Source organism: Phalacrocorax carbo, chromosome 7, assembly GCF_963921805.1.
Source record: "Phalacrocorax carbo chromosome 7, bPhaCar2.1, whole genome shotgun sequence".
Taxonomy (NCBI): domain Eukaryota; kingdom Metazoa; phylum Chordata; class Aves; order Suliformes; family Phalacrocoracidae; genus Phalacrocorax; species Phalacrocorax carbo.
Window position 1 is genome coordinate 36,232,882 of NC_087519.1, and position 23,730 is coordinate 36,256,611.

Sequence of the window (23,730 nt, forward strand, 5' to 3'; positions counted from 1 at the left end):
CCCTGGGAATGCTGGAGGGAGCAACTTAGCCTGGTAAGCCTGGCTGGGGTTTCAGGGTCCCCTTCCAGCACACACTGTGGAGGTGCTCTGCCATGCTTGGCGTGTTGCTGCCACCCCCTGGCAATGTGCAGTCCTGGGTGCCCCCCATAGCCCCCCACACGGGGTGCACAGGCCCCCCACAGGCCAGCCCCACACCCCCCACAGCAGGCAGGGGCACCCTGGGGTGCAGCATGCTAGGAGGGTGCAGGGACCTCATGGGGAGGTTCACACCCCACACCTTGCACCAGGTGGTGGGGCCTGGGCACGGCCCCACGTATGGCCCCACATTTAGGCAGGGAGGGTTGTGCTCCTCTGGGTGGGCAGAGCAGGGAGGGGGTGCAGGGCTGGGTGGGGGAGGTCACCTACCCAGACGATGATTAGAAGGAGCTGAGGTTACATCCCACCACATTAAGGCTGTCCCCACTGAGTGCCACCGCCACAGGGTGACCTCGCTGTGAACCACCCATGCCCACGCCCCCAATGGGCCACCAGCCCCCTCTTGCCAGCTCCCCTGTCACGCCACACCAGCGTCCCTGCTGTGTGTCACCACGCTGCCCCATCTCACTGCCTGTGCTGCAGCGATGCGCTAGCACTTTGCCACAGCAGGGGACACAGGGTAGAGGGGTCACACCTGGGTGGGTCTGGGTACCACGCATATCTTGTGGCAAGCATCCCAGCACAGATGCTGGGGGCACCTTAGCTCGGGGTACCACTGCAAGCCATGTCCTGGAGATGACCAGCTCCTGGGGACAGCATGGGCATTGACCCCACATGGCCACCTCACTGCAGGCACTGGGGCCGCACACGGGGACCTGCATCCCATAGATGTCCCCACTCATGGCCTTGCCACCCCCAGTGAGCTGCTGGCATGGGTCACACACATGACGCCATGCCACCTGCCTTCCCCAGTCCCCGCAACACCAGGGGATGAGTCCCAGCCACCCACTTCTGTGCCAACCCCCTCAGTGCCACGTCCAGCGGGCACCCCCTGCCCAAAGAGGGCGCAGGGTCCCCACTGCCATGTCTCACCAGAGCCAGGGAAAAATCAGTTCAGGCAGGCTGGCAGTGGCATTTGGGGACCAAGGTGGCCAGGGCTGAACTCTCGACCCCACACCGGCAGCTCCCAACCAGCTGCCAGGCATGTGAGCACCCCATGGCGCCCCAATGTGTGAGCGGCCACCAGCTCTGCCAGACCCCCCCGCCCCCCTCACGGTTCATCGGCAGGCCACGGGTGACGGCCATCGCCTGTCCCTCCCCTACGTGGCTGGCGTGGGAAGGGGAAGGAGCCGGCGGGGGCTGAAGGGCCCCAGCCCCATCCCTGGCTGAGTCCACGCAGCTCATGACACAGATGCCCAGCTGCAGCCGGGGGCCCGGGTGAAGCCCTTCTGTCCACGCCTCGAGGGGGGCGGGGGCCAGGGGACGTGAGGCCCTTTGCGGGGCAGTTGGGACCTCCCCACGCAGAGTTGCGCTCGCTGCGGGTGGGGGGCGCTCCGGGCCGGGCCCCGCCCGTAACGGTGGACGACGCCGTGGCGTGCGCGGCTACGCGCGGTGCCATCCGCGGCCTCGCAGCTCCCCCTGCCGACACCCGGCCGGGCGGGCCGGCACCCCCTGCCGCACAGGCACCCCCGGAGGGGCCCAAACGCATGAGCCCCCCCCGCGGCCACAGGCTCTGCGGAACCCTCGTGTGCCAGCCCACGGCGATGCGGCCACGCCGGGGGCACTGGCAGCCCCCCCATTTCAACGCACCTCCTTCTGCAGCGCACCCCACTGCAGCGCACCGCAACTGCTGCGCACCCCATTGCATTGCCGGCGCCCCCCCGCCCCCGCCCCCCGCAGTAGCAGTGTCCCCGCCAGCCCCGGCTCCGGGGGTGCCAGCCCATTGACCCAGCCGGGAGCCTGCGGCGGCCCCGATGCACGGCGCCGCACGGCGTCTCCCGCCCGCAGGACGGTCCGGGCTGCGCCCCACGACAGCACCGGCGGGCACTAGGACTGCACGGACACCCGCCGGCGGCCGGCAGCAGTGCGCAGGCGCGGGGAATTTCCCCGGGCCCCCTCCCCCAGGCTACTTCCGTCCTGCGGCGAAAAGGGCGCCTGCGTAGCAGGGCGTGGCGGAAGTGAGGGCGCGTCATCGGCGTGCGCCGGGCGGGAGCGGGGACGCGGGGCAGCCGCCATGGCCGGGATCCTCTTCGAGGACATCTTCGACGTGAAGGATATCGACCCTGAGGGCAAGAAGTTCGACCGTGGTGAGCGGGACCCCGCGCCGCCTCCTGCCCGCTCCCCGCTCTGGGCCGGGGCTGCGGACACTGCCCTCCGGCGGGGTGCCGGACCCCCAGCTGCCCCGCCCCCCACCCCCGCTCCCCAGGTCCCCTTACCCTTCCCGCTGGCGGGGCCCGCCGTCCCCCAGTCTGCGGCGCCCCAGAACAGCTTGGGTGCCGTTCCAGGGTGGGAACACGAACGGCCCGGCACTGGGACCCCGCTCCCACCCGGCCCCGGGGGGGGTCTTCTCTGCTCTCCTTCCTGATTCTGCCGCTCTCCCCAGTTTCCCGCCTACACTGTGAGAGTGAGTCCTTCAAGATGGACCTTATCCTGGACGTGAACATCCAGATCTACCCCGTAGACCTTGGTAAGCTTATTAGGCTGCTAGTTCAGAACAGGCTGGGATGAGGTGAGGTTAGAGGCACGTGGTGGTGCTCGGAGCAGGGAGGCTGAGCTTCCTGTGAACAAGGAATGAGCTGTGTCAGATTTCCTTGGGTCCCCATGCAGCACCCAGGTCGCAGGAGGTGCTGGGCACTCTAACTGTGCTGGGGCTGATCTGGATTGTGGCTCTTTTCACTGTGACTTGTGTGCTTATCTCTGGCCTATTCCCCACAGTTGCTGCCTAGTGAAACTGCCTCAGCTGGTGGTAGCCAAGCTTTGAGGGAGACCTTCTGAAATAAGCTTTTGTGGCTAAATGTACTAAACAGGTGAAAAAGAGAGTCTCCCCCTCAACAAAGCACAGAAGGGCTGGAGCAGATGCTGGTGCTGTAGTGTCTCACGTACCTGCCCAGGGCCCAGACAAGCCTTCTGGGACTCTCCCTGTGAATATGTTGCTGTGTCCCATGAAAACACCAGCAATAGTGTCCTGGTGGCACTGGTCTCCTCTGTGGGGGTGACCAATGTCTGTGAGGAATGGGGAGATGGAGGATCCAGTGTGATCTTTTCCTCCTTCCCCACAGTTCTGTTGGAGGATTGAATGTAGGGACGGGGCTTTGTGCTAACCTTCCTGGGGCAGCTCCTGGCCACCACCCCAGGATCTGCTGTAGTCACTGCTGCCCTAGCTACACCCACCACTTTCTCACCACTCCTCTGCTCTCAGGGGACAAATTCCGCCTGGTCATCGCCAGCACCTTGTACGAAGATGGCACCCTGGATGATGGCGAGTATAACCCCACAGACGACAGACCGTCCAGGTACGGGGGTCCAGCCGGGACCCACTTGATTGGGGGGGGTGGGTGAGGGAAAGGTGAAGTGCTGAGGAGCTGTGAGGTACCTTCTCCTAAAGGACGCTCAGCTGGGGGAACACCCGGGTTTGACTCTTCTCTGAGCTCCCACCGTCCCATCGCAGGGCAGACCAGTTCGAGTACGTGATGTACGGCAAGGTGTACAGGATCGAAGGGGATGAGACCTCCACAGAGGCAGCCACGCGCCTGTGAGTGCCTGTCAGCAGGAGGGGAACGAACATGGTGCCCCAGGGTGGGGTGGGGGAGGCACCAGGACCCCGGCCTGGGTCTCCCATGTGATTCTCTGTGCTCACCACTCCCTTCCTCATGCCCCAGCTCTGCCTACGTGTCCTATGGGGGGCTGCTTATGCGGCTGCAGGGAGACGCAAACAACCTGCATGGGTTTGAAGTGGACTCTCGAGTTTACCTGCTGATGAAGAAGCTGGCCTTCTAGGAGACCTCCTGCTTCTGTGGGCTCCCCCAGAGACATTCTGCTGGCGAGCAAACAGGAGCCCTTTGACCCCAAATCCTGCCCCAGCTTCCGTGCTCCTTGGCCCGTCCAGAAATGGGGAGGAGGGGGCAGCCCCCCTCCTCATCCCAGCCTATTCTGACTCCTGCTGGGGTCCACAGCCCCCTCCTGCATGGAGAGAGGTGCCTGGCAGCTGAGTGGAGACTGTGCTGGGTGCTCCACAGTCCTCTGCTCCAAAAGCAGGCTCAGCCCTGGCTCTGGCCGGGGGCAGCGGGACTGGGACAGCCACCTGTCTGCCTCAGGGCTGCGGACTGCTTCCTAAGGAGCTGGCCTGAGGCAGGCCGGGCTTGTTCATCATTAAACTGGGATGTGTTTTGTATATCTGGCTCTGCTGGCTGAGAGATGAAGCTGGCGGGGAGGGGGTATGCCTGTGCAGGATGCAAGGGGGCCTGTACCACTTTCCCAAAGGATGGACAGTCCAAACCTGCCTTGGGCTCTTCTCTGCAGCCCCTCTGGGCATGGTGTATGCTGGGGCGAGGGAGAGACAGGTGGGTGCATGGGACAAGGAGAGGTAGCTCCTGTCTCCAAGTGGGACCGGGTGCCCTACGGAGCCCCTTTGCCCTGCAGAGCTGGCAGCTGCCGCGGGAGGGAGCTGGGCACTGAGGAGAGACTCCGAGCACCTCCCCGAGGGGCTGCCTCTTACTGATCCCCTGGGGGTCTGTGGTCCCCCTGCCAGGGCCATAGCAGGGGGGAAAGGAGGACACAAGGCTCTAGAAAAATAGCTCTTTAATTGTAAAGCATTCACAGTGGAGGGGTCTGCCTGGGTGGGAGCAGGGCACCGACTGGCGCACAGGTGTTGCTGCTGTCTGCCTCTGTGGGCCACATGGTTGCCGAAGGCCTGAGGAGCAGGAGCCAACCCTTTCCCTGCAGGCACCTTCCTGGGCACCCAGAGCACAGCTCAGTGTCCAGCAGGATTGCTCTGACCTGGGAATGGGGATGAGCCCTGTGCGCAGCCTTACTGGGCCCCACACTGGGGGTCTCTGCCACCCCCCTGGCCCTGCTTGCATAAGTCCTTGGCCAGGTCGTGGAAGAAGAAACGCAGCTTGCCCTGCACCAGCTGCCGGTAGGTGAGGAAGATGGCAGTGACGTGGGTCTGCTCCGTGGAATGTGGGGAGCAGCCTGGCTCCCAGGGCCCTGCCTGAGGGGCAAGAGTGGGACAGGGGGATGACAAAGCTGTTGTACCCAGTCCAGCGCAGCCGGCACCTGCACCAGCATGGCCTGGCTCATGGGGAGGTCTCACCTCCCAGCTGAAGGTCTGGAGGAGCAGGAGGAAGGAGTTGGCGTGTTGGTAAAGCTGGCTCAGCTGCCTGGCCACACACTCTTGGGTCACCTGGCCCTGGGCCCCTGCCGCAGCGCGCACCAGCAGCACCAGGTCACAGAGGATCTCCCGCCGCTTGGTCTCGTTCTGGGGGAGCAGGCAGTGAGCAGGCTGGCCCTTGGGCCCGACTTATTCCTTTGCCCACCCTAGGTCTGGATGGGGTCTTCCACCCACCTGTGCCACCAGCTATGCCCACAGGCACCTTGTTCAGCATTTCTGGTGCCTGTGCCAACCTGGGGGCTCTTTCTCCACCCCTGTGGGCACCCCAGTGCCAGCACCATCCTCCCAGCCCCTCTCACCGATTTGGATTTCCACTGCTGGAGGTTGACACCCACCACAGGCAGCACCATGGGGCAGCTGAGGGTGCGCAGTTCCTGGCACTGGCCCTAGGCGGGAGAGGAGATGCTGAGGTCAGATACCAGCAGCTGTGCCTGTCCCTGGCCTTGGGTTCTGCGGGGGGACTGTATCCTCACCGCTCTCTTCTCCATGTCCTTGGCCTCCCCGATGTACTTCTGGATGAGCCTGTTGTCGCAGACCAGCCGTGTTGGGCTGGCATGGCCTTCTTCCACATGCAGGAGGAAGGATGTGAGGAGGAGCAGTCCTGGGGGAGAGAGGATTGCCTTGGGCATCATGCCACCTGCCCTGGGCAGCTGGAGTCCCTTGCCCCAGTTCAGTGGTGGCCTTGATGGCCCTGTGGTGGGTGTGTAGGGGGAGATCTAGGGGTGCTGAGGGGGGCCTGGTGCTGCCCTCCAGTCAGTCAGCGCAGGTGCCCAGTGCTCGCTGGGGAGAGCTGGGGTTTCCTTACTGGTGGTGTGTGCCAGGTATTTTGACTCTGCTCCAGGTTGGGCTGTAGGTGGGGAGCAGAGCCATGCTCCCTGCGCAGACTGGCGCCAGCCCTCCCAGTCTGTGCCAGGAGCAGCTCCGGGTGTCACGTGCGCTTCGGGGAATCCCTGCCTGCAGTATCCTGCAGTGTACGTCTGCTCATCACTGCTGCTCTGGCCAAGGGCTTGCCTGCTGGCACTGCCTTCCCCAGCGCTGCTGGCACGCTGCTGCCCTGGACGCCTCTCAGCCGTGCGGCTGCTATACCTAGTGACTGCCCTTCCTGGCAACATGCATCTTCTCTCCAAAGGCCCTTTGTGCATCCACCTGCCTCACTGCCTGCCTTGGCACTACACCTGTCCCCAGAAGCCCTCAGTGCATTCTGTTTCCCCAGGACGGGCATGAAGAGATGCTTGGCTGCCCTTGCCAAGCACCGGTAGCGGCCAGGTCCAACCAAGCCAGAGCTGCCCTTGGGGTTTGCTGCCCACCTGTGGGGCTCAGTTCTCAGGGTGCCCGTATGGGGGCACTGGCTGTGTGGGCACGGTGCTTGCTGCCAATGCAATGCCTCTTCCTACTCGCTCCCGTCCCCCCTTTTAGCCACGGACTCACTGTTCAGCTCCATGCTCAGCTGGGGGCTTCGGCCCTGCATCTTCCACCCTGGGGCCAGTGGCTGCTCCCCGGCTCCCGTCCCCCTTCCATGGAGGGCAGCAGTAGCGCGGGCTCCCCACGAGCCGCCCAGCAAGGACGGAGGGCCGGGGGCCAGGAGTGCCCCTGGAGCGGCACGGCTCTCCGGCTCCGGCCTGGCCGCCCAGCCGAGGCAGTGCGATTTCCTGTTGTGTCGCCGCTGACCTTCGAGCAAAATCGCAGCAGGGGCCCCGGGCCCGGGGGACGGCTTCCTGCCTCCGGCCGCTTCCTCCCTTGGCTCAGGGAGCGGGAAGGGCGTCCCCAGGCACCCTCCGGGGTTGCTCACCTGCCCCCTGGTCTGAGCACTCGGCTGACAGGACCTCAGTGGTCAGCACCTTGGCTGTGCCTGTCCAGGGGCTGAAGGTGGCACTGGTACCTGCAGAAGAGATGGCATTGGTGACGCTGCTGGGTGGCCCCGGGACCGTCAGCCCTGATGGGGTCCTGCTCCCAGCTGGGGCAGCCAGGCACGAAGACTACCAGAAACCCTAACCCAGAGGTGAGCTCCTACCCTGGTCATCTTCTCCCAAAGGTGGAACCCAAGCACAGTTGTCCTCTCCCAGAAGTGGACTGCAACCCTGGTGACCCTTGCCCAGAGGTGGACCCCATCCTTGGTGATCTTCACTAGGAGGTGGACCTCAACCCCACTAACCATAGCCCAGAGGTGGGCTCTGACCCCTGCATCCATCACCCAGAGGTGACTCAGGGAGCTGGAGATCCCTGGCAGGGCTGGCTGCAGTGCATGAGACCCCTCTGAGCTAGGGAGGGTGATGGAGCACGGGGTCCCAGCTGGTGTGTGGTCCCCAGGGCTGTTTCACCAGCAGTATTGGTGGGGGGGCAGGTGAAGCATCCATGGACACCCCTTCCCTGGATGGGAGAAGCACTAGGGGGTCTGCCCAGGCCCTGGCATGGTCATGACCCAGCCCCCCTGGGGCACTCTGGCCTGCTGGGGTGGGGGGTAGTTGTGCACCCACCCATACCCATGTATACATGCACGTGTGTGTCCATATTGCACGTGTGTACACACTCCCCCACCTGCACCCTTGGACCTACATGTGCACATGCACACTTCCCATGGTATGCGTTGGGATCCCCGCTCAGATAATCCCCCAGGCCAGGCAGCCCCCACACACACTTCCCTTTGGGTGGGGGACCCCCCCCCCAGCCCACATCCTCTTGCCCCTGGTCTCCCTGCAGCCTGCGTGTTTCCTTCTCACACCCCTGCTCTCACACGCTCCCACCCCTGTCCCTGTGGCTGGCGGTTCCCGGCAGCGCCTGGCTGGGTGACAACAGGCAGAGTAAACACCTCAGCCCTGCTCTGCCTGCCCTGCGCCCTGCTTGGCTCCCAGCAGCCCACCTTGCGGGTTGCAGGGTGCCCAGACGGAGGGTCCTGCGGGTGCTGTGGCTCTAGGGACAAGGCTGGCAGCCCAATTCACCCGTGGCACAGCTGGTGGCAGCAGGAGCCGTGAGCACAGGGGTCAAATACCGCTGGGCTTCCCCTGCATGGCCATGCCCCGTCTCTGCGGACGTGACAAGTTGCAAATGCGCCCTGCCAGCACCCTCGGCCCCTCTGCCAGCGCTGGACCTGCTCCCACCGCTGGCCCCATGCCAGCCCCTGCTGTGCCCAGGTCCCCCTCTCTCCCTGGGTGCAAAACACTTCACAATGCTGGGCTGGAGAACTGCAGTGCCCTGCGCTCCCTGCTTGCCCTCATAAGTAGACAAATGAAACCATCAGGAGAAACTTGAGGGTGGCTGGTACTTGGGAAGCTGCCTGCTGGACTCCAGTGGGCACCAGAGCACCCCAAGCTGCCTGAAATATTCCCTTCACTCCAAAATACTCCTTTTCAGCCGTGCCAGAAGCTGGCAGACAGCAGGAGCCTGTGCCCGTGGGCAGCGTGGTATTATTCTGCTGGAAAGGGCAATGTCAGCATTTGCTACCCATGCCAGAGGGGCAGAGGGGAATGTGCAGAGGGTATCCCCTATTGCTGGCCCATAGCATTTCCCCCAGTCCAAATCCAGGGATGCCATGTGCCCTGGAAGGAGGGGGAGTGGGGCAGCAAGTGGGGCTTAGGGACCCCAGAGGGGCACGGGGACTGTGGCCGAGGCAGGCAGGGCTCTGGTAGGGGGCAGGAAACCAGGTGGGGGCCACGGAGCTGCGCAGCTGGCTGGATCCCAGTGCCAAGTTTCCCACCTCTTCTTACAGGGTGCAAAGTGTTGGAATCCCGCTGCGGGGGGCAGCCGTTCGCACCCACTTCGCCAAGGTGCTGAGGGCAGCCGGAGGTGCCAGGCATCGGGGGGGCCAGGGGTTGACCACAGGCAGGTGGCACAGCTGCTGTCCCTGCCGGCCACCCAGATGTGCCCAGTGGTCACCCCCAGCATGTCAGCACAAGGCAGGGGGGCATAGGAAGCAAACGTGGGCTTCCAGGGATAGGGAGGGGGAGCCCAGCCCCCTTTGAAGCCCCCATAAAAGGGTCTGGCATAAAAGGAGGAGAAAGTCAAAGGAACAAAGAGAGCGACTAATCCTGGTGTGAGCAAACAGCCCCGTTTGCTCATGGCCCAGCTGGCCCTGGGGCCAGGGAAAGGAGCACAGCAGGGCTCTGGGGGTGCCAGGCAGTGGGGGACCCTTTACCCAGGCTGGCCCCCTCCCCAGACACAGGCAGCCCCCGGGATCTGGGTGCCCCTGCCCCCTCCAGGCCTTTTTTTACATTTGCAAATTGCCAATAAACATCCATGGACAAATCCCGCTCCTCATGGCCTCCTCACCCTGTACTGTTCCCTGGCAGCCTGTCGTGGCAAGGCACCACAGCGCTGCTGGGCAAAAGGGCACCTTGGCTGGGGTGCCACAGCTCAGGGGTGAAGGCTGGCAGGGTTTCCCCCACCTTTCCCAATGCCCAGCAGGCCCCACACTGCCCAGCACCCTGGCACGAAGCCCCTGGTGCTACCCAGAGGATGCCTATGGGCAAACCCTCCAACCACTGCCTTGCGGCAGAGCACCTTGGCCAGTGGCCCTGCTGGCATCCAGGGAGATCCTGCTGTGTCCCCTTTCCCCGATATGCTCCTCAGCCAAGCTCCCGACCCCGATGGGGGGCATGGGGGGTGCCAGGAGGGCATCTCACCCCTCTCCCTCCATCCCTTGGGGCAGCGAAGGGGTTAATGCCAGGCAGCCAAGCCGCAGGTGGGCGCAAGAATGAAATTCCTTCTCGCCGTCCTGCGAAGTCTGGGCACAAATATTTGCCTGCATGTCCGGTGGGGAGGGGGGAGACCACCATCACTCAGGGAGCCTGCTAATCCCCATGCCAAACATGGCCCCCCATGCCCTGCATGCCCCCTGGTTTCCTCCCACAAAGTTTGCCCTGCACGGCCTTTGGAGAGTGGACATTTGGGGCCAGGGGGACACCAGCACCTTTGGATGCTCCTATAAGCAGGGAGCTCTATGGAGCTGACGGAGCACTGGGAGCAGGCACAGTTCTCTGGGGCATGGCCGGGATCTGCCTGGCCTGGCAGATGAGGCTGCTTTGGCATCTACATCCAGCTCCCCAAGCCATGCCCTCTGCAGCAGACTGGGACGAAGGCGAGAGCCTCAGCCATCCCTGCCATGCCGGCAACACACCCTCTGTAATAAACCCCATGTGTTCGCAGACAGAAAACAGCCACTTCCCCCCCCCCCCCGCCCGGCCCGCATCACCCCCCCAGGCTGCATCCCCCTCCCCATACCTGCTGCCCCCAAACCGCCCCCCCCCAACCCCAGACCCCCCTGGCCTTCGTCTGGGGCGGCCCAGCCCTGCAAGCCGCCTACCAGTTGTGCAAATATTGCCGGAACGGCTGTAATCCCCATGTCCAACGTGAATTATGAGATATTTCCACCCATTACGACAGTGCTCCCCCCCCGCCCCGCCGCGTGTGTGCAAGGCCGGGGGGATTAGTCACAGGGCAAGCCACGCTTAGCACAAAGCTTTGGGGAGGCCGACAGCTCTCTGCACCCCACGCTGGTGAGGGTCGGTCGAGGGGGGCTCTTTTTGGAGAGGGGGCTGCCCCCTGAGCCTTTCTGGCTCCAGGCTCATGCCTGGCACAGGGACGAGGAGGGGGTGTCGGGGTGCCCGGGAGGCTGTGGGAAGGCGGGGCTGGGGTGTGCGGTTTTGCCTCGACCCCATCCCCAGGGAGCAGAGGCTCCTTCCTGCCGCCCTGAGCCCAGCTCATGTTCAAAGCCGCGAGCAGGCAGCAGCTAATGAAGCCAGACAATAGGGAGCTGCGTGGGGCAGGAGTGTTGGCGAGGGCCCGCCGCGACGCCCCCATGCCAGGCACTGCACAGTCCCGGCACCGCAGCCCACTGGGACCCTCTGTGGGACCCTCACGACTAGGCAGGGCACGTGCCCACGAAGACCTGGTGGCGCTGTGGGCTGTTATGGAGGGCGCCGTCAGGGTGTCCCACCCATGCTGTGCCAGGATGGGGCCCATGGGGCCACTGCTTCCCACCTGGGAGCAAACTGGGCACCCGCTCCAGGTAGAGGTGCCAGAGGGGTGCTGGTGCCAGGAGGGGTGGCCAGGGCTGCCTGCAGCCAGCTGGCTCCATCCCTGTGTGGCTCCAGCTGCCCACAGCTGACGGCCCCGTTGGGGCTCTGCCGGCACCAGGCCCAGTTCTGGAGCTCCTCAGAGCTGCCTTTGTGCAGGGTGCTACCAGCACACATGTGCGGACACTGGGAAGCAGCTGGCGGGACCAGGACCCTTTCCCAGTGCTGACCGTGGCCAATGCCACCCCCTCCCCAACAGCACAGGGACCCCCAAGGCTCTGGCAAGCCATCCTCTGCCCCTCATCTGGTGGCCCCCATTGGCATTTCCAGGGGCAGCCAGGGCTGTGGATGAGGGATGCCCAGGCATGGCTGGGGCATCCATTTTCTCCCTACCCATGTGGCCCCACTGCAGTGCAGTGGTGATGCCCCCTCCCTGGGCAGAGGTGCCCAGCACCCTCCTGCTCTGCCATGTCCCATGCCAGTGTACCACCCCAGTCCCAGCCTGGCAGTGCCAGGACACCGTTGCAGCCCCCCTCTCCCTCATGCTGCCCCCCCATGCCTCAGTTTCCCCCACGCAGAGGGCCGTGGCCAGGAGGGCTGCCCGTCTCTCCTTCCTTTCCCCAGGAAAGGGGAGAGAGCTTCCCCCGCCGCTTCCCTGCATGCTGCAGCTGAGCCAGGAGACTGTGACGAGCTCTGGGTGCGCGGAGCCAGCGCTGGATTCCTGGCACCGGCAGGGCGGCTGGGAGCCATCGCCCGCCTCCTCCCTGCTCGGCCCTGCTCAAGTCCTGCCGTCCCCCAGGGCCGCTGCTGTGCCACAGCGGGCACCGTGCGGTGACGCTGGCACGGCCACGCAGACCCCAGCCCTCCCCTGCCTGTTGTGCTGCTGGATCCCCAGCCAGCGGGGACGCCGGGAGAGAGGAGAGGGGACAGGTCAGTAGCACCACCAGGGGCAGCAGGGAGGGCACAGGGCCGGGGTGTGCCATGCTGCCGGGCATGGTCTCCACTTCCAGAAAGTGTTTGCAAGCAGCAAGGCATTGGGCACAACCATGCCCGGGGGATGCCCAGGCCTCTGGCTGTGTCCCAACCCTGGCGAAGCCAGTGGGCCATCCCACCGGGGGAAGCCCAGCTGCTCCTTGCTGCCTCGCGACAGCACCAGCTCCTGCCACAGGGCAGGTCCCCGGCATGGCCAAGCCCCCACGCCCCACTCGTCTCCCCAGAAGAGGTGCCCACTGCACGGGGACACGTGCCAAACCGGGGCAGGGAATGGCATGGTGCCGCCACGGGCGAGCTGGGGATAGGCAACCCTACACAGGCTGGCACCAGGGGCACGGGGTGGTGGGCTGCAGCCCCCCCAGCCGCTCGCCAGGCCACGGGGAGGCCCAGGAGGAGCCTTCTGGGGAGGCAGGGGCCTGTTGTGCTCCAGCTGTGCCGTGTTTCCCTAGCTACACCGCACAGCTGGCCTGGTGTTTGTACCGCCCGGAGTTGATTTTGGCAGCCCCGCACTTCCCCCTCCTCCCCTCCCCACCCGCCTTCCACTCCCCGGGCGCCTGCCTGCCACGCACCCACCACCTGCCAACCCTCCCTGCCACGCTCAGCAGGGGTGGCGAGGCTGGGACACAGGTGGCACACGCTGGCCCTCCTCCCAACTGCCCCCCCCCGCCCCCTGCAGTGCGTGCCTCAGTTTCCGCAGCTGGAAGATGGTCTCCCCAGGCTTTTCGATGGTGTCTGCTCACTTCCCACCACCACCACCCTCACCAGCCAGGGCACATGTGGGTGAAGAGTGGGACCAGTGCTGGGTGCTGCTCTCTCAGCCTCCTCCACAGCTGCTCCTTCCCCTCCCGGGGCAAGGGAACCCAGACATCTGGGCTCCTGTCCCCCTGCAGCCACTGTCACTGGTGGGCAGGAGCCTGGGGTCCCACTCTGGAGCCTTCCTTTGCCTCGGGTGGGCAGCTGCCAGAGGAGTCTGAGGATGAGGGCACAAGCTGTGGGGTGTATGGGACTTTGCAGAGTGCAATGTGGATTGGGGGGGCATGCCTTGGGGGCCCATGCTCAGGGGTGCTGAGTGGATATAGGATCTGTATGTCCCGGGGAGGGGCTGGCTGCAGGCAGGAGGTCTGCAGGGGGTCCATGGCCCGCAGGGGTCCATGTGCCACAGGGGACTGTGTGGATGGATGGTGCCCTGCAGTGCCCTATGTCTTGGGGTGCCAAGTGGCCTGGGAGGGGGCTAAGTGGATGGAGGAGTCCTCAGGATGCCCCATGCTTGGGGTGGCCCAATGAGCCTTGGTGGGCTCATGCCTGAAGGTGGGCTGTGTGGGTGGGGCGCCCCCAGGATGCCCCATGCCCAGGAGATGCCCCATGCCAGGGGACAGTATATGGATTGAGGAGGGGGGCATTTGAATGGGGGTGCCCTTCAAATGCCTTAATCCCTAGGGTGCTTATGTGGATGGGGGACTCACCGGGGGGGGGTTCCTGTCCTGGGAGGGCATGTGGATGGGGCCATACCCAGGTTGTCCAGTGCTCAGGAACACCCCAAGCTCTGTGGAAGGGATGTGGATGATGGTGGCGGTGTCTCCACAGCGTCCTGTGTCCCAGTGGGTGTTGTGTGGATTGGGGGGGGTGGTTGTTCCCCAAGATTCCCAGCCCCTGGGGGTGCCCCGTGCCCTAAGGGAGGGTATGCAGATGAAGGCATCTCTCCAGTACCCAATGCCCTGCGGCTGGCATGTGAGTGGGAATACTCTACACCGGGGAGGTGCCCCATGCCCGGAGGGGGGTGGGGTGGCAATGGATGGGGTGGTCCCCAGAACACCCCGAGTCCAGGGCTACCCCATGCCAGGAGGGGCAGCTGCGTGCCCCGGGGTGCCACAGGACGGCCCATGCCCGGCGGGGGCGGCGGGGCCGGGACCCGGGGGGTAGGGGGGGTGTCGAAGCGCGGCGGGGGCGCGTCCCCCCCCCCGGCCGGCCGCTGCCTGAGCCTCATTAGCGGGGCCTTTGTTTGCACAGGGCTCGCAGCTCCCGCTTGCCCATGCCGCCGCCTATAAAGCGGAGCCGGAGCCGGCAGCCGGGCAGAGGCGGCGGCAGCGACAGGCAGCGCCCGGCCCCCCCACCCCGCCCCCGGCCGCCTGCCTGCCCCGGCCGGCCGGCACCATGCGCGCCGCCCTGCTGCTGCTGCTCGCCCTGCTCCTGCTCCTGCTCCTGCCCGGCCGCGCCGCCCGCCCCAAGCTCGCCCTGCCCATCCGGCCCGACACGGACCCGCTGCCCCCCGGGGGGGCGGCAGGTAGGAGCACACCCCCCCCACCCCCGCCTTCCTTCCCCGCACCCCGCCGCTCCGGGCACCCCTCCGTCCTATGCAAGCCGTTGCCGCACACCCCACCCCACCCCACCCCCCCACCCCCCCCAAACTTCGTGCATCCCGCGTCGGGCACCCCCTTCCCTGCCACCCGCTCCCCGTCCGTGCACCGCATGCTTGCACACACACACCCCCTTTCCTCCTTCTCTTGCACCCCCGCATGCCGCTCCGGGCCCCGCAGCTGGCTGGGACCGGCACCGGGAGCAGCAGCGGGAGCGGGACTGGTCGCCGTGCCCAGCGGGCGGCGGGGCGGCGACGGCCGCTGTCCGGGGCTACGGCAGGGGGGTGCCCGCGGCCCGGAGGTGACCGGGGCCGGCGGTTGGCGCGTGGGTGGTCTCCGCAGGCTGCGCCTTCGGGGGGCACTTCTATGCCCTGGACGAGACGTGGCACCCGGACCTGGGGGAGCCCTTCGGGGTCATGCGCTGCGTTATCTGCCACTGCGAGCCGGTGAGTGCCCTCGGGCCCCTCCCGCTCCGGCACCCCCTTTCCCCCGGGAGGTCCCCCAGGATCCGGCCCCGCTGGGGAGGGGGCTGGCAGGAGGGTAGATCGACCCCTTCATTCGATACATATCCATCCCCCGCCCCCGCCCCGCTATAGAAAAGGGGAGAGGGGATCCCTCCAGCCAGCCGGACACCTGGATGTGTGTGTGTGTCCCCACCGCGGCAGTGGGGAGTAGAAGGAGGGTTTAAAGGATCAGGCTTCATTCCTCCTCCTCCTCCCCGGGGAATAGCTCCCGGCCCCCTCCTTCCTTCCAAGCAGCCCCCCGAGGCCCGGGCTGGTGGGGCCGCGCACAGCTGGGCAGGGGGCTGGGGGCCGTGGGGAGGGGGCCCAGGCTTGGCTGCCGTACAGGCAGCTGGGGGCTGCAGAAGGTGTCCGGACTGCCCGCGGGGGCTCCAGAGGTTATGGGATGGGAGGATCCAGGCTGTGTCAGGGGGGAGCACACCTTGGCATGACTTGGCACACCTTGGCACTGCTCTCCCGGGCTCTTCTCCCCCCACCCTGCAGCAGAGGAACCGCCGGGGGAAGCCAGTGGGGAAAGTGAACTGCAAGAACATGAAGCAGGACTGTCCCGTGCCCGCCTGTCCCCAGGCCACACTGCTGCCCGGGCACTGCTGTCACACCTGCCCCAAAGGTGAGGCCAGTGGGTACCTCCCTGCAGGGAGACCCCTGCACCCGCAGGATTGCCCGTGGGCATGGGAAAGGAAGCACTGCGTACACACCCCAAAAAAAGCATGCTTGCTTTGTTCTGGGGCTTGCCAGTGTCTCAGAGGCACTGGGCAGGGGGAAGCCATGGTGGGCACAGCCATCCCCGAACCACCCTGGGAGGGATGCAGAGAGGATGTGCAGGGCTAAACACCCTGCACCCAGCGTGCCCCCTGCACCCCAGCGCAAAGCAGCAGTGATTTGCAGGGCACATCTCAGTCTACCTCGGGAGAGGGGATTTATTATTGCCCCCCACCCTGAGGTCTTGGGCACAAGCAGCCTGGTGCAATGGTCTCCCACTGTGCCCACCCCATACCAGCCTTGCCAGGCCCCCTGGAGAAGAGTCCCGTGCCCCCCTTCGACACCTTTGAGTACTTCCAGGACAAGGAGGATGACCTGGACAAGCCCTACAACGATCGCTCCTATCTCAGCTCTGAGGGGCTGGCCCGCGATGATGCCCGCACAGGTGAGCCGCCTGCCTGGGCAAGCAGCAGTGGTATGGGGCACCCCCTGTGCTCCCCACCATCATCGGCATCTTCTCCTCAGAGTTCGTGGCATTGCTGACAAGCAGTCCAGAGCCATGGCACCCCACATCCAGTGCAGTGGCAAAGGCACACTTCACCCTGCTGCGCTCCTATCTGCTTTTCTCCATCAGCTATGAGCAGTGAGTCCTGCCCTCTGCCCAGGCTGGCAGAGTGGGCACCCCCTGGAAAAGGAGGGGGTGCAATGGTGCTTGTGCCTCGGTTTCCCTTCTGACATCCCCCCACAGTGTCACAGCCTTGCATTGGCAGGGCGAGGGATTTGGGGAGGGGGGCAATGTGCTGGGGGTCTAGCCCGGCCGAGCAGCCTGGATTTCGGCACACCCGTGGCACCAGCCCAGCCTCACCCCTTCGCCTCCAGGTCTGGAGCAGGAACAAAAGGGATCGGCTCCAGGGCTCTGCTGAGGATGCTGGGCAGAGGTGCCGTGCTGCCCCGCAGGCTCTGCCGGTGGGAACCGCCGAGCCAATGCCACCAGGGTCCCCCATCCTCACTGTGTGCTCCCTGGATGCCTGCCGGCAGCAGAGTCTCTCGTCTCCCTCCCTCCTTCCTGCTCCAGTTTCTTCTGCTCTTCCTTGCTTCCAGGCCCCTTTGCATAGTAAAGTGGTGACTAATTTCCAGCTCCGACTGGGGGAGCCAAACTGAGCTGAAAATGCTCCTAAATTACAGCTGGGCCTGAGCGCTTGGCTCCCAGCAGGTCCTGCCCTGCCACCTTTCCCAGTGGCGATGACCCCCTGCTCAGTGCCAGTTTGGCACCACTCCGGGGGCAGGGAAGCCCAGGGGACCTGTGCTGAGCTGGCATCTGGTGGGATGGTAGCATTGGGCCAGCCTGGGCATGGGAGGGCAGAGCGTGGTGCCTGGCACTCCAGGGGGACATCATCCTTCTCTTGCCCACCTCAAATAACTGGGTGACCCCCATGTGCCCTCCCTGATGCATCCCTGTTCCCAGCACTGAGTGAGGGTTGTGCCAGGGCTGGGCAGGGGGTTTTTGCTCACCCCGTGTGCCCACAGGCTGGGACGGCCAAGCCGGGTGCGTTTCAGTGACCCTGAGGGCAACGTGCTGTTCGAACACCCCGTGCAGAAGAGCGCTGCCCCCGAAGACGGCATGGTGAGAGGGGATGGGAGGGCAGGGGCGCACAGCACCCCTTCCTCTCCCTGCCTGGGTGTGTGGTGCCCCCCTGGCCCCTGCACAGCCCTGCCCTCACCTGCAGCTCTGCGGGATGTGGAGGACCGTGTCCAAGGCCAACATCCAGCTGTTGCGTGGGGAGCAGCTTCGTGTGTCCCTCATCACCCGTGCGCAGCCCTCTGGAGAGGTCCACGGCCACATCCTCAAGCACCGGGCACTCTTTGCAGGTTAGTCTGGCTCCCGCATGCCCAGCCAGTGGGTGCCCACTGGGATGCTCCTCATGCCTCTCTCCACACAGAGACGTTTGGTGCCATCCTGACCTCGTTGGACCCCACGCACCTGGGTGCTGGGGGCATGGCCATGCTGACACTGAGCGACACTGAGAACAACCTGCACTTCATCCTCATGGCCCGGGGGCTGCTGGAGCCAGGCGCTGGGGGTGAGGGCAGGCACAGGCACCCCGCAGGTCCTGGCACTGCCCAATGGGGCTGTGTAGGGCTGGGGGTGGTGCATGGCACGTACATGGCTTGAGCTGCATGGGTCAGCATCTGTGGGGTCAGGGTGGGCACATGGTCTGGCTGTAGGGCTCAGGGTGGGTATAGGGGCTGTGCATGGCGGGGTGGGGGTGAAGTTGCATGATTTGGGGTGTGCATGGAGGGGTGTACTTATGGGGGAGTATGGGGCCAGGGTGTGCTGGAGTGTGGGCATTGGTGTGCAGAAGGATGGGTTTGGGATGTGGTTTGTGCAAGGATTTAGGAAATATGGGGCAAACAGTGAGGATCATAATGTGTGCAGGGGTCCAGGTGTGCAGGACAGGCAGCTGGCAAGAAAGTGGGGGATTGGGTGCAGGGGTTTGGGGGCAGTGGACACAGAGGGGTGAGTTTGGGGGGCACAGGGACAGTGGTTGCAGGCACCCAGTCCAGTGGGTCCAACCCCCTCTGACATGGCCAGAATCCCCCTGGGTTCCGCTGCGGGTCCGCATCCTGCACCAGGGTCAGACACTGCGGGAGGTCCGTGCCAACATCACCGTGGAGGTAAAGCCGTCTGTCCCCCACGTGCCCCGGCAACTGCGGTGCCTGCCATGCCAGAGCTGAGCTGTGGCACCGTGATGCCCCCCCCAGCAGGACCCTGACTTCGCAGAGGTGTTGAGTGACCTGTCTGCCCACGAGCTGCAGTGGCTGGTGCAGGGGCAGCTCCGCATCGTGGCCGAAACAGAGGGCCAGCACGCACGCCAGCTGGCGGGCACCATCACCACCCGCCGCAGCTGTGACAGTGAGCACGGGGCAGGCACCCCGGGGTGCAGGGGGTGTGGCTGTGCCCCCCACGGCAACCTCACAGCCCGCTCCGTGCCTCTCTCCCTGGGCTGAAGCCATCCAAAGCGTGCTGTGTGGAGCAGATGCCTTGCTGCCGACCAAGACGGGGGCTGTGGGCTCGGCCAAGCTGGCGCTTCATGAGAATGGCACTCTGGAGTACCAGGTAAGTGGAGGATACCCATCTCCCTCCTGAGGGCCCCAGAGGTGTCTTCCCCTCCCCAGCACTGCCCCTTGGCAACCTTCCTGCAGGTGCAGGTGGTGGGCACTGCCAGCGAGGTGGTGGGCATCACGCTGGAGACCAAACCCCGGCGGAAGAGCAAGAGGAACATCCTGTTTGACATGACACCCAGCTACAAGGATGGGCTGGTGAGTGCTGGGTGGCACTGGAGAAGGGATGGCACAGAGACTTTGGGTGAGTCCCTGTCCCGACCTGCATGGTCTCCTGCGTTGGCAGGCTCGGGGCAGCTGGCAGAGCCCCAGCGCCCGCGATGCCCACATGCTGCTGCAGAATGAGCTCTTCCTCAATGTGGCCACCAAGGACTGGGCGGAGGGCGAGCTGCGGGGCCAGGTCATCTCCCTGCCCTACAGCGGGCTGCTCGCCCGCTACACAGGTACTTGGGGGACACGAGGGGTGGTGGCAGGGGCAGTGGGACAGCCCCCCACCCACTACCTCCCATGGCTCCTGTCTGTATGCAGAAATGCCTGTGGCACTGGCAGGGCAGCTGGTGTCTCCCCCGGTGGGCAGCGGTGCCGGGGGGCACGCCTGGCTCTCACTGGATGAGCACTGCCACCTGCACTACGAGATCTCGGTGGCGGGGCTGGGCCGTCCAGCTGATGGCACTGTAAGTGCCCACCTCCATGGGGTGGCTGAGCTGGGCGAGATGGGTGCCCGTCCCCACCAGCACAAGCGCCTGCTCAAGGGTTTCTACAGCACCGAGGTGAGGTGGGCACCCCGTCAGGGCACCCCACAGTGGGGGCTGGGCCAGCCCTCATGTCCATCTGTCCCCTACTGGTGCCTCTCTCGTCCCGATAGGCTCAGGGTGTGGTGAAGGACCTGGACACAGACCTGCTGCAGCACCTGGCCCAGGGCACTGCTTTCCTGCAAGTCAGCACCAAAGCCCACCCCCATGGGGAGATGCGGGGACGGGTAAGTCCCCACCTGGTCGGGACACCCCTGCACCTCCCCACCACTGCCCAGGGTCTCCAGCCAGGTGACGCTGCCCAGAGTGGGGTGGGAAGGGGACAGGATGGGGGCACACCATAGCACAGTCCCAGCAGCCTGACATGGTGTGTAGTACAGTCATGGGTGCTTCTTCCATGACATGGAAGGCAGTCAGGCATTGGCATATGGAGGAGGGTCCCCCGGCAGTGCCAACCCTCCTGCTTTGTGACCCCATCCAGGTGCACATCCCCAACCGGTGCCATGCAGGAGGGACCCGCCTGTCCCCAGGGGAGGCCGAGCTCTCCGAGGGTGCCAAGTCCAGGGACCTGGAGCAGCTGAAGAAGGACCCCAATTCCTGCTTCTTTGAGGGGCAGCACCGGGCACATGGCACCCGCTGGGCACCCGACTATGACAAGAAGTGCTCCATCTGCAGCTGCCAGGTACAGGCAGGGAGGTGGAAGCTGGGGGGCAGCACCTGTCAGCAGTGCCTCCCTCTAACAAACCCTGTACCTCCTGCCCCCAGAAGCGCACAGTGATCTGTGACCCCATCTTGTGCCAGCCCCTCAACTGTACACGCCAGGTGCACCCTGAGGAGCTGTGCTGCCCCATCTGCGAAGGTACCTGGGGGCTGGAGGGGTCCCGGGTGGGGGACTGGGCCAGCAGAGGGGCTCCCCATGGGTACAAGGTGGGATGGAGGGTCCCTCTCTGAGCCTCCGTACCCCATCATGGCTTCCCTCTTCCTTGCAGATAACAAGACGGGGCAGGAGGAGCTGAAGCTGGAGCGGGCACGGGACAGTAGCGAGGGTGAGTCTCAGTGGGCACAGGCTGAGGGGACAGCTCTGCCCCTGGCAGCCCCAGTCCCCCCGTGGGGGCTGTGCCCACCTCCTCCTCCTCTCCCAGGCTGCTACTTTGATGGGGACAAGACATGGCGAGGCTCTGGCACCCGCTGGCACCCTGTTGTGCCCCCCTTTGGCCTCATCAAATGTGCTATTTGCACCTGCAAGGTGAGTGTGGGTCCTAGTCCCACCCCAGACCCCCACTCTGGGTCAGCAGGAACATTGCCCTGGCACCCATGGTGGCTGCCCTGAACTGCCGGGCCCTGTAGCAGGGGCTCAAACGTGTGTGCGTGCTTTGTACCAATTGCCCCGCACACTCCATAAGCCCCCAGTGCTCCCCGCAGGGCACCACTGGTGAAGTGCACTGCGAGAAGGTGCAGTGCCCGCGGCTCACCTGTGCCAACCCTGTGCGTGCTAGCCCCTCCGACTGCTGCAAGCAGTGCCCAGGTACCTGCACCCTCTGCCCTCAGCTCTCTCTGCACCCCTGTCACGGCCTCAGCACCTCCCCATGCCTCTGCTGGCGATGCCACAGGGTGCCCCTGCTGCATGCACGCCTGCCCCCTCCCAGTGTCCTTTCCTGCAGCCCCAGAGAAGAGCGTCCCTGAGCTGGCCGACACCATGCAGGCAGATGGGCCACGGGCATGTCGTTTTGGGCGCCGCTGGTACCTCAACAACGAGAGTTGGCACCCCTCTGTGCCCCCCTTCGGAGAAATGAAGTGTATCCTGTGCTGGTGTGTGGTGAGTGTGCCAGGCCTCGGGCAGCACCAGCAAAAGGAGAGGTACCTCTGTGCCAGTTCCCAGTGCTTTGGGGACAGGTGGGAGAGCAGCCCGGGGTGGCACCCTGGGGACCCACCATGCCCTGAGAAGCCACCAGCCTCCCGGCCCTCACGCTCAACCCCTCTTTCTGCCTCACAGTCAGGGGAGACACACTGCCAGCGCCAGGAGTGCCCACCGGCTGCCTGCGCCAGCCCCACCAGGAAGGACAACCCCTGCTGCACCAAGTGCCGTGGTGAGTGCATATGCTTGCACGTCTGCACTGCTCCCCCAAACACCCCGCTGTGGCCCATGCGCCTCCCTGGCCCCCTGGGGTGCCAAGCCAGTGTTGGGACCAACCCAAGCGCCCTCCTGGCACCCACCATTCCTGTCTCTCAGCCCTGCTTTCTCCTCCCCACAGCCTCGGATGCTCCCCTAGATGCCCGGGAGAAGGTCCATGATGCCAGGGCAGAGGTGTGGAGCCGCTGAGCAGTGACCACTGCCCAGAGCAGGGCAAGCGCACAGCAAGGCTGGGTGGCCGTGGGGTGTCCCCATCACCCCTGCACAGGGCGGGGGACACAGAAGAGCACAACGGGGTGGACGTGGCCAGGCACCCAGTCTTGGCATGGCCGTGATGCTGGGGCTACCCTGCCCGCTCGTGCCAGTGGGCAGCGGCCAGGCCGGCAGAGCTGAGGCACCCACTACCCACCCCTTCCGAGCCCCCCTGGCCAGCAGGCACAGCAAGCATCATGCCCGCCTTGTACATAGTGTAAAATCCCTCCAGTCCCCGTCTCACTGTGCCTGCCCCAGCTCAGCTGGGCTCGTCATGTAATTTATGGTGCCAGTGGATGGGGTCCCGATGTATTTATTAAAACCAGAGATATTGCCCACCCAGCTCCCCCCTCCCGCTTCCTAGCAGCAGCAGCAGGTGCAGGGCCATGCCCCTGCATCCCACACTGGGCTCTACTGCAATTTGCAGGCCCTGGCCTTGCTGGTTTTGGGTGTGTGTATGCTGGGGGTGGTATTTGTGGGGCACAGGGCCTGGGAGCCAGTGCCCGGCTGGGGGCATACCCGGGAGCTGTGGGGTGGTGCTGGGGGGGTGGTACTGGACAGGACCAGGGCAGGGTCCCCTGCCCACAGCAGGGGCTGTGATGACAGCCCTGCCTGTGCCCATGGTGGGGGCTGCAGACCTAGCGCCTGGCGCCAGTGTCCACTGGCACGGGGACAGCAAGGCCCTGTACGCCACACCTCTGTGGTGGCACAAAGAGCCCAGCCCAGGGCCCCAAGCCAGCTGACGCCCACAACGGCGCCTGCCCGCAACACCCACAGCAGTGTGTGCTGAGGGCTGGGTCTGCCACACAGCCACCTGTACCGGTGCCAGGGCAGACCATGGCACATGCTCTGGGGCAGTGCTCCCACAGTCAACCCAGTACAGCTGCACTGGACTAAGGCCTCATGGAGGCCAGGGGAGCCCCAGAGCTGCCACCTGCCCTTCAGTCCCCAATGTGAGGGACTGGGGCACCTCTGGGGACATCACTATGCTGCACTGGGGTACACTGCAATGACTGGGGCAGCACCAGAGCTATACTGGGCTATGCTGGAACAGTGCTAGAGCTGTAAGAAAAGTAATACTGGGATCTACTGGGGCAGCACTGAGGCATACTGGCACAACACTAGCTCCATAGTGGGCCTACACTGGGATGGCACCAGGGGTGACACTGGGCTAGACTGGGGTAGTGATAGGGCAATAGGACAATGGCAGTGGGGCGTATTGGACTGGCACAGAGCCCTGGGTGCTGAGCTGGATGTCCTGCCCTGTCCATGCCCATGGCCATGCAGGTGCCTGTGCCAGCAGGGCGGCAGCACCCGTGGTGGCCTTGTGGTGTGCTGGTGGCCCGCAGCTGGGCACACTGGTGGCAGCAGGCAGAGCGTGTGTCCTAGCACGGGGCTCCCCCTCCGGATGAGCGTTCTGGCTGCCGTGGGGCAGTGCCAGGAGCTGACAAGCAAGGAGGGAGCTCCGTGCCCGGGGCCACAATGAGCAGGCAGCCCTTTTTATCACCTCCCTGCCGCAAACCATTTTG

The 23,730-nt window shown here is 65.1% G+C and overlaps 3 protein-coding genes across 6 annotated transcripts; 2 read left to right on the forward strand and 1 right to left on the reverse strand.

Moving 5' to 3' along the window:
* The first annotated feature begins 2,133 nt into the window (after nucleotides 1-2,133).
* POLR2H (RNA polymerase II, I and III subunit H) lies at nucleotides 2,134-4,366 on the forward strand. Of its 2 annotated transcripts, XM_064457408.1 has the most exons (5): nucleotides 2,137-2,282; nucleotides 2,579-2,662; nucleotides 3,395-3,488; nucleotides 3,644-3,727; nucleotides 3,855-4,366. In XM_064457408.1, the coding sequence occupies exons 1-5, from the start codon at nucleotides 2,210-2,212 to the stop codon at nucleotides 3,970-3,972; spliced, it is 453 nt and encodes a 150-aa protein (XP_064313478.1). In that variant the 5' UTR covers nucleotides 2,137-2,209; the 3' UTR covers nucleotides 3,973-4,366. The 2 variants fall into 2 exon arrangements, with proteins under 2 accessions (XP_064313480.1, XP_064313478.1); XM_064457410.1 differs by lacking the exons at nucleotides 3,395-3,488; nucleotides 3,644-3,727 and having other exon boundaries at nucleotides 2,134-2,282.
* A 392-nt stretch (nucleotides 4,367-4,758) lies between these two features.
* Nucleotides 4,759-7,029, reverse strand: THPO (thrombopoietin). Of its 2 annotated transcripts, XM_064457407.1 has the most exons (5): nucleotides 6,794-7,029; nucleotides 5,839-5,966; nucleotides 5,665-5,751; nucleotides 5,288-5,452; nucleotides 4,759-5,185 (listed from the first exon to the last, which is right to left on the reverse strand). In XM_064457407.1, exons 1-5 carry the CDS (start codon nucleotides 6,831-6,833, stop codon nucleotides 5,003-5,005), a joined length of 603 nt encoding a protein of 200 aa, XP_064313477.1. In that variant the 5' UTR covers nucleotides 6,834-7,029; the 3' UTR covers nucleotides 4,759-5,002. The 2 variants fall into 2 exon arrangements, with proteins under 2 accessions (XP_064313477.1, XP_064313476.1); XM_064457406.1 differs by having other exon boundaries at nucleotides 4,759-5,452.
* A 69-nt stretch (nucleotides 7,030-7,098) lies between these two features.
* CHRD (chordin) lies at nucleotides 7,099-22,536 on the forward strand. Of its 2 annotated transcripts, none has more exons than XM_064457404.1 (25): nucleotides 7,099-7,364; nucleotides 11,998-12,303; nucleotides 14,374-14,647; nucleotides 15,063-15,166; nucleotides 15,725-15,851; nucleotides 16,242-16,388; nucleotides 16,469-16,586; nucleotides 17,471-17,567; nucleotides 17,671-17,812; nucleotides 17,884-18,024; nucleotides 18,537-18,619; nucleotides 18,710-18,857; nucleotides 18,955-19,061; nucleotides 19,148-19,264; nucleotides 19,353-19,509; nucleotides 19,595-19,836; nucleotides 19,932-20,045; nucleotides 20,300-20,500; nucleotides 20,584-20,677; nucleotides 20,808-20,864; nucleotides 20,961-21,064; nucleotides 21,241-21,343; nucleotides 21,480-21,634; nucleotides 21,812-21,905; nucleotides 22,071-22,536. In XM_064457404.1, exons 3-25 carry the CDS (start codon nucleotides 14,518-14,520, stop codon nucleotides 22,136-22,138), a joined length of 2,850 nt encoding a protein of 949 aa, XP_064313474.1. In that variant the 5' UTR covers nucleotides 7,099-7,364; nucleotides 11,998-12,303; nucleotides 14,374-14,517; the 3' UTR covers nucleotides 22,139-22,536. The 2 variants fall into 2 exon arrangements, with proteins under 2 accessions (XP_064313474.1, XP_064313475.1); XM_064457405.1 differs by having other exon boundaries at nucleotides 15,728-15,851.
* The last annotated feature ends 1,194 nt before the right edge of the window (nucleotides 22,537-23,730 follow it).